The sequence below is a fragment of the Balaenoptera physalus genome (genome assembly GCF_965194825.1).
Source record: "Balaenoptera physalus genome assembly, chromosome: 9".
Classification (NCBI taxonomy): Eukaryota; Metazoa; Chordata; class Mammalia; order Artiodactyla; family Balaenopteridae; genus Balaenoptera; species Balaenoptera physalus.
Window position 1 is genome coordinate 97,962,575 of NC_138888.1, and position 13,022 is coordinate 97,975,596.

Genomic DNA, 13,022 nt, shown 5'->3' on the forward strand with positions numbered 1-13,022 from the left:
AGGGCACATGCAAGGTAGGAGGACAGGCATTTGAAATGTTAGGGGTAGGGCAGTGGTCGGGTGATGGCGTGACCTTATGAATACTGTTGCCACAGTGGTGATCATGGGACAGTGCCCATTAGATGGGCCACCCACATGGACATTCAAATCCCTCACAAAGGAGTAAGACTGAATCTTCTGTGAGAGTCATCAATGTATACAGAGGGAAAGGGAAAGTAGGTGACTGAATGTTGATTAAAGGATCTGTAATTGAAATTTTTTGAGCTTCAAATGATAAGGGGCTCTTAACTGAGGGTTGTTGAACAATGGTCTTGAAGTAGCTGAGAAAACACTGAACCCTATGCACCTACTGACCCTGAACCAGAAAAGAGGAAGAGAAATTAATGTCAATCACTTGAAGGTTTCTAGCAACATAATATGCTAGTAAGAGTATCAGGTTTCTTCTGTTACAGTGAAAAGGTAGAAGGGTCTCAGAAAAGGTAAAGATTACAATAAGTATTACAAACAATAGAATGAGTATTACAGTGTGCACCAGGATTCGATAAGCAAACATCAACAAAGATGGGTAAAAGCTGAGACTGACAGAGAGAGAATGGAAAAGCATAGATTGGTCTGGAAGGCTGCCTAGGATAGATTATATGAAGAAAGCTAAATGTGCCACGTGTCTTTAATACATAGAGATCATAATGATTTCATAAAATCTTTAAGACTATAAAATTATTCTTATAACTTCAGGACAGAGGGTCAGGTGTCCTGTGGTGTCAAGAAACAACCCAAAGCTGGAGAGCCTGGGGCTTAGTGTGGACTAACTGGGAACACGTGACAGAAACAGGGAATTCATGGATAGAAACTATGATAGTTCTGTGGCCTTTCAAGATGATTTTGTATGATTTTACCTGAAAGAAAAGAGAACAACTTCTAGAATTAATCAGTCTCATTTATACATTTCCTTCAGTCAAAATGTTTTATGACTTCTTCCTAAAAGCACACTTCTTTTAATTAGTTGGGTGGTCAACTCTATTTAGCAATCCAGGGAACTAGGATGTACAGATATGACTCTGCCCGCGAAGAACTCAGATTGAGGAGACAAGTGTGTGCGTGCGTGTGTATGTGTATGTGTGTGTGTGTGTGTGTCTTGACAGCACACTTTATGACATCTGGGCTATTTTCTAGGTGAACAATGAAAAGCTAGAGAACAAAAATGTTTCAAAAATACATTGCCCCTTTTAACTGATTCCAAAATAACACCACAGTTTACAACACAAATTGGAGGCATAAGATCTTCCAATATGTCCAAAAATATAACCATGTCAAAAAATTACAGAGAGCAAATGGAAAGCATTCATTACAAAGATCTAGACAGGAGGTGAAAAACACTCCATGTCATGGTCCAGATGTACTTTCAAGTACATTAAACTGCAAACACTGTAGGATAAGAGAACAGAAAATGAAAATTACAATATTCATGTTCAACCAGAAAGTATTCATACTTACATAAGTAACTATAAACACTTGAGATGAAAGACTTAATTACTTTAAAAGCACTTTGCCAGATTTCACTTACAAACATCAATGAAATCCTTCACAAGGTTTGCATCTGTCAACACCCAGAGGCCACACTCCTAGAAAGAATAATTTTAATTTTCTTTTAAATAAAACTTTAAATGTCCTCTAAATTGTCAGACTCCCATACTCCTAACTCACTCTTGCTCATTTGTTTTTGTGTAGCATGTGAAAGTAGTTCCCTTTTTTTTTTTTAACTCTTGCTCATTTTTGAGAGTTTAGGTACATACATGAGTATATATTCTCTCTCTCATACCCAGACACAGATACACACACACACACACACACACACACACACACACACTCTCTCACATGAAGAAAGAGACATTTCAAGGTCAAGGGAAGTGATATAAAAGAAAGAAATTATAATGACAAATTCCATTATTTCTCTAATGGTGAATTTATTCATTTGCTTTTAAAACTAGAAGGATGACTATCTTTCCATTTCAAATTACACTTATATAACACATTTAATAAAAGGTTAAATTAAATAAATTTAATAAGAGGCTAACATTTCAAAATTTAGATAATTGATTCTGAAATTAACTTTGCAGCAGTAAAATATATTAATATGTTTTCAAATTATATAGCAAACTAAACATACCTGAAAGACTGCAAAAGAATTCATGAACATGCCTAAATAATATCCTGTGTTATAAAGTTCCAGTTCATGGACCACCTAAGGAAAGATAAAATATACGGAATGAATGCATTCATACCAACCTGTTCTGCCCTCTCAACAGTTCTGATATATACCTTAGATAAGAGACAGCCCATATGCTTATCAAATTTGAAAATGACACAAATGGAGGAACAATGAATATGTAAATGCCATGTTCATAATTCAATCAGCCAAAATTACATTTATTTTTTAAACTTATTTTTATTCTGTTCAGCAATCCAGAATGCCTAAGAAGTGTGGGCTTGTTGACAAGACCAACACGTAGAGATCAGCATTAAAAATGACTCATACTTTTGACAGAGATAAATGGGTTCAATTTGATGGCTAATATAAGTTCTAAAAAAATGTCAGTTAGGGACTTCCCTAGTGGCACAGTGGTTAAGAATCCGCCTGCCAATGCAGGGGACACAGGTTCGAGCCTTGGTCCAGGAAGATCCCGCATGCCATGGAGCACCTAAGCCCGTGTGCCACAGCTACTGAGCCTGCACTCTAGAGCCCACGTGCCACAACTACTGAGACTGCGTGCCACAACTACAGAAGCCCACACACCTAGAGCCCGTGCTCTGCCACAAGAGAAGCCACTGCAATGAGAAGCCCACGCACAACAAAGAGTAGCCCCCGCTTGCTGCAACTAGAGAAACCCCGCACACAGCAACGAAGACCCAACGCAGCCAAAAATAAATTAATTAATTAATTTTTTTTTTAAAAAGTCAGTTAACTAAATTTTTAAAAATAACACAGAGACAATTCACAAAAGAGGAAACACAAATTATGAATAAGCAGAAAAATATTCAACCTTATCGATAATCAAAGTGATGCAAATTACATCAATGAGATAGCTCTTCAATAACGAGATATTTGCATGTATCCCATTAGCAATGCTATTTTTTAAGAACAGTACTCATTGCTAGCAAGAGTGAGTAAAATAGGCTAAAAGAGTGAGTAAAATTGGTACATATAAACACAGAATTAGAATATGACCCAGCAATTCCAATCCTACATATATACCCAAAAGAACTGAAAACAGGGACTCAAAGAGATATCTGTACACCAGTGTTCATTGCAGCATTAGTTACAATAGCCAAAAGGTAGAAATAACCTACGCATCATCAATAGAAGAATAAACAAACAAAATGTGGCATATATATACAATGGAATATTATTCAGCCATGAGAAGAAATAAAGTTCTGATACATGCTACAGCATGGATGCACCTTGAAAACATTGTGCTCAGTGAAATAAGGCAAACACAAAAGGACAAATATTGTATGATTCCACTTATATGAAATATCTAGAATAAGCAAATTCAGAAAATCAGAAGTAGATTAGAGGTTACCAGGGTTGCTAACAGAAGGGGGTAATGGAAAGTTATTGCTTCATGGTCACAGAGTCTCTGTTTAGAGTGATGAAAGTTTTGGAAATAGACAGTTATGATGGTTGTACAATATTATGAATGTAATTAATGCCACTGAACTGTACTTCTGAAAATGGTTAAAGAGGCAAATTTTATGTTATATATATTTTTATGGTAAAAAAAAGTTAAGATATTACACGCTTTTTGGCAACTATTTTGATACATTTCCCTTATTTACATTAGCATTAAGACTGACAAACTAAGACAAAGACAGGGAAAAAATTACTAAAGTTTCTAAGTGTAAGTTTAAAAACACACCAAGTTTAAAATTAAACACCCAAACCACTGCTTCTGCTATACTAACAACACCACTGCTACATCCATGTTAAGTAAACATGGTGCTAGAACAGGTACCAAGAAGAAAACAACGGAATGAGAAAACAGAAAATTTCATAATATCTCAACAAGCTAGCCAATATAGTTAGCTCAACTATAGACAACGGAGCCAGAGCCAGATAGGATGGAGAGAAAAGGTTTTCGTTCCATAACTCCAACTCTGCCACAGAACACCAATATGTGCAAGATGTCCTTCTGCTGACACTCAGGTGTGGATCAATGGAATTATCTAGGAAGAAGCATCTCTTGCATAAAGAAGTCCTCCTTTTCTCACTGGCTCAGTGAAAGGCACTGTCAAAGCTGCAGCAAGGGAAGTCTGGTATCTGAAAATTAGTCCTGGAAGATCTAGGACACTTAAATTATTCCAAGGCATTCAAGAGTCTCTGGGCATCACCTATAAATTAAACAAGAATGAAAGAAACCAAAACAGTCTATTATCATAGGCTCTTGACTCCCTCCTCCAGAGCCAACTCTGGAGAAACAATAAAAGCAAGCAAGAAACTTGGATGAGTAGAACAAGAAAGCCCTCAGAAGACGGAAGGGTATCTCGATTTGGAGTGCTGAAGGAAGCAGATGGCAGAAAGCTGCTACAAAGAGCAGTCAGATGACGGTTGGAGGGAGGTTTTTAAATTCTGCTCGTGCTTCTCTTCAGAAGGTAGCCTCAGGACAATCATTCCTTGCAATTTCATTGCCAAAACCAGCAGCCAGCAGGCAGGCAGTGTGGCCAGAATAATACCAGGTGAGCACCTCTGCCCTTCTGGTGTGAGAGGGTGAGGAAACGTGAACAGACCCCTGGCCTTCAAGCACTCACTCTCCCTCCTCTACTCCTCCAAACCCTCAGGGCTGGGGTCATCACCTCAGGAGACCGCCTCTTCCTGGGCTGCTTTACCTAAGAGCTTAAAAGTGAACCGCTGAGTGGAAGGGAACAGCACACAGGGAGGATCAAGAGTAGTTCTCGAGTCCCTGAAGCTCAACCTCTCGCCTCTCTTTAAACTCACAAGACATACACAGATTGGAGCCTGGTGTTCAGCCTTCCCCAACAGACATTATCAGAGTAGCAGCCAAATCAACTAGCCATCCAACGAGTATAATTTCCATAAAAGACATCCAACTGGACAACATACAACATGTGAAGCAGAATACTGAAAAGTCAGCTCAAGAATTTAAAATAAACATAGTAAATATAGGTAAGGTAAAATATTAGCAATATAAAACAAGAAAAAATATAAGAACCAAATGAAAATAATAGACATTAAAAGTATAACAGCTGATATAAAAGTAGGATATCCATCAAAGTAGGATAGATACAGCTGATGAATAATCAGTGAGCAGAAAGAGTCAATTGAGGAACTCTCCCAAAGAAATAAATAAAAGACAAAAGAGACAAAAAACATAAAACAAAAAGCTAAGAGATATGGAGAAAAAAAGTAGAAGTGCCAATCTCTGCCAATCTCTGAAAAGGAGAAGAAATGGAGAGAAAAGAACTATAGGAAGAAATAATGGATGTAAATTTCCAGAATCAAAAAATGAAGGGAGAGTATATATTGAAAGGGCAATTCCTCATGACAAAGAACGAAAATTCTGTACAACAGCAACATGATCTGGCCAGGGTTGGGGAAGGAGGTGCAGACAGGGAGATACAAAAAGAATGCATAAGAATATGAGAGCACACTAAAATGCTTGCCTTCTCAGATGAAGATACAAATATTGATAATCTTAAGAAATAAATATAAGCACAATTCATGAGTTAAGGGCATCTATCATGGAAATAAAAATAGAATGTATAACTTCCAAAACCACAGGAAGAAGAACAAAAAGAAACAAAAAGGAAGTAGTCTAAATTTTAAAATATGAAATAAAAAAGCAGAAATAAGTCTTAATTAGAGCAAGGACTAATTTGTAAATGGGTTAAATAAGCTTATTAAAAGACATTATCAGATTAGATTAAAAAAACAAAAGCAAAATATAATAATATGCTATCTACAAGATATACAGTAATTCAAAAAGACACATGCTGGGAGGGAGACGCAAGAGGGAGGAGATATGGGGACATATGTATACATATAGCTGATTCTCTTTGTAATACAGCAGAAACTAACACAACATTGTAAAGAAATTATACTCCAATAAAGATGTTAAAAAAAAAGACACATGCACCCCAATGTTCATTGCAGCACTATTTACAATAGCCAGGTCATAAAAGCAACCTAAATGCCCATCGACAGACGAATGGATAAAGAAGATGTGGTACATGTATACAATGGAATATTAGCCACAAAAAGGAACGAAATTGGATCATTTGTAGAGACATGGATGGACGTAGAGACTGTCATACAGAGTTAAGTAAGTTAGAAGGAGAAAAACAAATGTCATATATTAACGCATATACGTGGAATCTAGAAAAATGGTACAGATGAACCGGTTTGCAAGGCAGAAATAGAGACACAGATGTAGAGAACAAACATGTGGACACCAAGTGGGGAAAGCAGGGGGTTGGGAGGGAGGGATGAATTGGGAGATTAGGATTGACATATATACACTAATATGTATAAAACAGATAACTAATAAGGACCTGCTGTATAAAAATAAAGTAAAATTCAAAACAAAAGAGCTTACAAATAAAAATGAAATGACTAACGAATAGGTGATTAGTTTATATAACACTAGATGTTCATATATTTCTTGGTTTGTAAGTTTTCTGCAGGTTAACATGATTTTTCACTCCCTCAATATACTGCAAATTCCTGTTTCAATGGGGACTGTAATTATTTATAACCATTATGTACAACCAAAATAGAAAGTACTTCATAATTACCTAAAGCTCTCTCCAATGTCATTCAGAATTGTGCAAGTCCATTTCCTAGTACTTTCTCAAGAGTCTTCAGTTAAAATACAGTATGAAAATGAGGGAAGACTCTAAGTGGCATTTCTCATGTAAGACAGCAAAGACACTTGACCACGATAGCCTCTTTCCAACATTAACAACTGGAATGCAGATCGTTTTCATTCAGAAGCTTTACTGATTACTGACTTATGCTTGAAAAGGAACTAATGAAATTTCCTTTAGATACCTGAAGTAGCACAATAAAGTTTCTTTTTTTCTCTTTTAATGTGTATTTTTGTAACGAAAAAATAGCTAAACTCACATTTTCCATTGTAATATCGTTTGAGACATTCATCAGATTCACACTTTTGTCGACAGCTACAATCCCAACTATTGAGTCTGGCTGCGTCACAGAGATCTTAAGAGAGACTCTCTCAGAGGGTTCAGCGTTGGCTTTACTCCAAAATAGCTGTATCTAAGAAAGGGAGAAAACAGGATTGATACATTACACTTTTTCAAAGCATTTCTTACGTCTTACCAATAGCAGATGAATGACAAAATCTAGCAAAGATTCTACATTTGTCTTGGCTCGGGGACCATTCTAAAACCATACACAAGCCTTCTCCAGGGAAAGGAGTAAAAAGAAACCTCAGCCCCACAGTGTTCGCCAGTCATGGAACCTCTCACTGTGGCATAAATCAGAGTCTTCCTTCACTTCTCTACCCTTTCTCCACCTCCCACCCCACAGCCGCCAGCCGGTGCTGAAGAGAAGACACTGTGTGGCGTATGTGAAGAGGGCCAGTATCCAAGAGGGGGGACAGGAAAGAGGAAAGAAACTGCTGGTGCCTTCACACTGGCCACCTGGACTCAGAAGTCAGTGCACGCAAGTCAGAGCCCCGGGGCCTCCCAGAACCGGCTGCGCTGGGCAGGGATGTCTTTCCCCAGGACGAGGCCATCAGACCAACACAGTCAGGCCCCACGCTCTGTGCCTCCGCGGCTGCCTGAACTTCCTCTGTCATTACACTCAGCAAAGCACAGTCCTACCTGCACTTCTTTATCTTTTTTTTAACATCTTTATTGGAGTATAATTACTTTACAATGGTGTGTTAGTTTCTGCTGTATAACAAGGTGAATCAGTTATACATATACATATGTTCCCATATCTCCTCCCTCTTGCATCTCCCTCCCTCCCACCCTCCCTATCCCACCCCTCTAGGTGGTCACAAAGCACAGAGCTGATCTCCCTGTGCTATGCGGTTGCTTCCCACTAGCTATCTATTTTACGTTTGGTAGTGTATATATGTCCATGCCCCTCTCTCACTTTGTCCCAGCTTACCCTTCCCCCTCCCCATATCCTCAAGTCCGTTCTCTAGTAGGGCTGTGTCTTTATTCCCGTCTTGCCACTAGGTTCTTCATGACCTTTTTTTTTTTTCCCTTAGATTCCATATATATGTGTTAGCATACTGTATTTGTTTTTCTCTTTCTGACTTACTTCACTCTGTATGACAGACTCTAGGTCCATCCACCTCACTACAAATAACTCAATTTCATTTCTTTTTATGGCTGAGTAATACTCCATTGTATATATGTGCCACATCTTCTTTATCCATTCATCCGATGATGGACTTCTTAAAGAGCATCAATCCTCTCATCCCGGCTGAACCCAATGGCTTTGTTCTAAGGCCTCTTCCTCCTAGGAATGTTCATCTTGCCCAGCTCTGTTTCAACAATCCCGTGCCCCAGTGACTGTACCACCTGATCAAGATGGCCTTAATGTCCCCCTCAGCTTGCCTGAACTTTAGAAACAGGCTTCTTCCTGACATTAAGCACCCAATTTCCCTTTTCTTAAAAAAATTGCAATTGTTAATGTTTTCTCTGTCTCTTTGAGATGTAAATCTTCTCCCGGCTTCCTGCCAGTTTCACCAGCAGGAATGTCTCTCTCAAAGACCTGGGAGCCATCCTTTTGAAGTGTAATCATCAAGAAAGAGCCCTGACTGTTCTCCCAGTCTCTGTGGATGAATAGAAGCCTAACTTATATAAACTCCAGTTACCAAACACAGATGGCCTAATCACACTGACCAACCCCTCTCCCAGGGTCTTCCAGTACTTTTCCATTAACTCACACCAGTGCTTAAAAACCCCCCTGCCTGGGCTTCCCTGGTGGCGCAGTGGTTGAGAATCTTCCTGCCAATGCAGGGGACACGGGTTCGAGCCCTGGTCTGGGAAGATCCCACATGCCGCAGAGCAACTGGGCCCATGAGCCACAACTACTGAGCCTGCGTGTCTGGAGCCTGTGCTCCGCAACAAGAGAGGCTGCGACAGTGAGAGGCCCGTGCACCGCGATGAAGAGTGGCCCCCACTCACCGCAACTGGAGAAAGCCCTCGCACAGAAACGAAGACCCAACACAGCCAAAAATAAATTAAAAAAAAAAAAAACAAACAAAAAAAACCCTCCTGCCTTTTGTTTCAGTGGAGTTGAGTTCAGTCTCTCTCCCCTATTGCAAATGTCTTGAACAAAGTCTTCCTTGCCTGTTTAACTTGTCCAGTGCCACCTTTCTTTCACATGCCTCTTGAGCCATTGTATCTAGTTGACTCTTCTCCACTTATACCTTAAACAAGGGGTAAGGAGGAGTATCGTATGCAAACTTTGCACTTCTCATTCTTTATTCTGCACGTCAGTGACCCCATGGCTCCAACCTGCACTTCTGTGTGGATGATTTCTAAAACTACATCTCTTACCCCTTCCACATCTCATTCATTTATTCCACAGTCATTACTGAACATCAACAAAGATTCTGGGTTAGTTTCCAGACTGATGAAATGGATAAACCAAAGCCCAGCTCTCCTTCCACACATCACTGCAGATGCCTCACTCCCTCCTACACCCCTCACTTCACTCCCACACAAATAGCAACACCACACGTATATTGCCATTGGAATTCCACGTCAGAGCAATATTGACGGAATACAGACAGAATACAGAATACAGCACTGAATACAGAATACAGCAGACAGAATACAGCACTGTCTTTTAAAATATTCTTTTCATAAGACAGAAAATAGAAGTTTGTATCATGTTTTGACAGTCAAAGTTAGAGTTAACAGTTCTCTATAAAACAGGCATGGATGACAACTGTTACTTCTTAAAACTTTAACAAATCAAGGGGGGAAATGCTACCAGAAGAACTGCACTCTGCAAATCACTACTTTAAAATAATGATTATCAGGGACTTCCCTGGTGGTGCAGTGGATAAGACTCTGCGCTCCCAATGCAGGGGGCCCGGGTTCGATCCCTGGTCAGGGAACTAGATCCCACATGCATGCTGCAACTAAGAGTTCGCATGCCACAGCTAAGGAGCCCATGTGCTGCAACTAAGAAGCCAGCGAGCCACAACTAACGAGCCCTGGAGCTGCAACCAAGGAGCCCACCTGCCACAACTAAGACCCAGCCCAACCAAATAAATAAATAAATATTAAAAATAATAATAACAATGATTATTTTGCTTCAGAGGTCCTGAGACGGCAGCAGCCTTTAGTGAGAACAATGGCTCATTTTAATATGTATGAGATAATTGAACTCCACCTGTCAATCTTGCAATCTGGTTACTTCTCAGAGTTGGGGCCCAGGAGTGTTTCCTCCACAAGCTATACACCTTAGTTTATAAAAATCACTGCTGTGTGTGGAGACAAAACTCCACAGAGATCTCCACATGCAAAGCAGCCAAGCTCATTGTAAATTTGTCCTGGGTTAGTTTCCAGACTGATGAAATGGATAAACCAAAGCCCAGCTCTCCTTCCACACATCACTGCAGATGCCTCACTCCCTCCTACACCCCTCACTTCACTCCCACACAAATAGCAACACCACACGTATATTGCCATTGGAATTCCATGTCAGAGCAATATTGACTCCACCATTTGGGAAATCCTGAAAGAGCTTGGATTTGAATTAAAGTCTTAAAGCCAAGAACCATGACTTACAAAGAAGACGCACAGCGTCCAATAATTCCACAGGTGAAAATAGATACACAGTAATTAAATATGAAGAGGTTTATCCATAGTTCTAGAAATGAATATAAATTTCTAACCCATTTGGTTTCATGACACTTTTCTAAAGAAATATTACATTTCTCAGACTTTACTAATATGAAGTTTTCTTTTAAACATCATTACCTTAAATCTTACCTTATTTTTAAAAACAAGCTGAACAGGAACTTTCAGAACATCATTTATAATTTCCCCATCATCTTCAATATAATACACAATAATACAGGCTTTTGGAGCCCAAGAATTTTCTGGTGTTAAGGAAAAAGTTGTTGAATTTTGCTTGCCTACGGCCACTAACTGTCCCCTGGACACTACCTGAAAAGAAGAATACATGAGTTTTATTTTATGCTAAAGCTAGTGAGAATCTCAATGGCAGCTATGTTTATCACAATTTTAAGCAAACATACAAATTCTTGACTTAAAGCAACTTCAAATCCTTTTTGAACACACACACAAAAATAAACCTCCCTGACCAACACAGAGAGCACACACTGGTAATTAGAAAAGGATAAGATAAAGCAACCACAATTGAGCCAACAGCAGCTTGATGGTCAAGAATCTATTTCTGAGTGGAAGGAATGCAGAGCAACACTGAGAGAGCCGGATTAGCAAAGCTACAATTTATGGGGAGCATTTTTATTTGTTTTTGTTTTCCTTATGTTTTATAATTTTCTATAATGAACATATGTGGCTTATCTCATAGAATTTTAAATTTTAAACATAATGCAAGATTTCATTATTCATCTTAAACTGGAAATGCAAATACGGGTGAAGAAAGAAAAAAAGAGTTTGATTTCAATATAAAAAGGACAGCTTAAAAAGGTGTGAGGCTGATTTGTAGCAACATGGATGGACCTAGTATGATAATATACCAAGTGAAGTAAGTCAGAAAGAGAAATTCAAATACCATAGGATATCACTTATATGTGGAATCTAAAATATGACACAAATGAACATATCTACAAAACAGAAACAGACTCACAGACACAGAGAACAGACTTGTGGTTGTCAGTGGGGAGGGTAGAGGAGGGATGAATTCGGATTAGCAGATGCAAACTATATATATATAGGGTGGATAAACAACAGTGTCCTACTATATAGCACAGGGAACTATATTCAATATCCTATAATAATCCATTGTGGAAAAGGAAAAAAATGTAAAATTTTGCAAAGTAAATTTCTATACAACCTAGACATAGAAAACTCTGTAAGAGGGACTTCCCTGGTGGCAAAGTGGTTAAGAATCTGCCTGCCAATCCAGGGGACACGGGTTCAAGCCCTGGTCTGGGAAGATTTCACATGCTGCGGAGCTACTAAGCCCATGCGCCACAACTACTGAGCCTGCGCTCTAGAGCCTGTGAGCCACAACTACTGAGCCTGTGTGCCACAACTACTGAAGCCCGCATGCCTAGAGCCCGTGCTCTGCAACAAGAGAAGCCACCGCAGTGAGAAGCCCGCGCACAGCAATGAAGAGTAGTCCCCACTTGCTGCAACTAGAGAAAGCCCGTGCGCAGCAACGAAGACCCAATGCAGCCAAAAGTAAAAATAAATAAATTTATAAAAGAAAAAAAAGAAAACTCTGTAAGAACGTATATAAATATTACATACTGTGCATGTATAACATACAATACATTAAAATATAATAGTTTCTTTTAAGTGTGAGGCTGAATTTTAAAAATCAGTAAGTTCAGTTTAAAATTAAGGTAGACATTGTTTCAGACGATTCTACAATAGATCATAAATTTAGATTCTGTAAGAGATTACCATATAGCTAAACTCCTTCAACTCCTTGTTGCCACTAAGCACCAACTCAAAAGGTGATCCCACCTAGAAAAAAAATACTTTAATTAATATATACATTATCAGTGGCAAGACAGTCCAATTATAATTAACAAGTGATTGTAATCATTACCTTTATATTTTCATCTCTTGTTTTTAGCTGGATGTACGTTTTACTAGGAGACTTAAACATATCATGAACTGCCATGCTACTCACAGTATCAAGAAAAGAGGCCTACAACAAAAGAAAAGGCAACCATAAAGTTTCATCTTTAGAAACACCTTGATAAAGGATGTTACCTGCTGGACAATCACTTTCACTTTTCTTCATGCAGGAAACAATACATTCCCCAGACATTGTATCTTCATCATTTTAC

At 38.9% G+C, this 13,022-nt stretch overlaps 1 protein-coding gene across 3 annotated transcripts in view; it reads right to left on the minus strand.

Moving 5' to 3' along the window:
• CD109 (CD109 molecule) overlaps window positions 1–13,022 on the minus strand; it is a 134,761-nt gene that overhangs the window by 42,073 nt on the left and 79,666 nt on the right. For all 3 annotated transcript variants that reach the window (XM_082474140.1, XM_082474142.1, XM_082474141.1), the window contains 6 exons: window positions 12,779–12,880; window positions 12,631–12,693; window positions 11,005–11,181; window positions 7,142–7,294; window positions 2,168–2,242; window positions 1,565–1,622 (listed from right to left, as the gene is read on the minus strand). In XM_082474140.1, coding sequence (XP_082330266.1) covers window positions 1,565–1,622; window positions 2,168–2,242; window positions 7,142–7,294; window positions 11,005–11,181; window positions 12,631–12,693; window positions 12,779–12,880 — 628 coding nt within the window. The remainder of the gene's footprint in view (window positions 1–1,564; window positions 1,623–2,167; window positions 2,243–7,141; window positions 7,295–11,004; window positions 11,182–12,630; window positions 12,694–12,778; window positions 12,881–13,022) is intronic.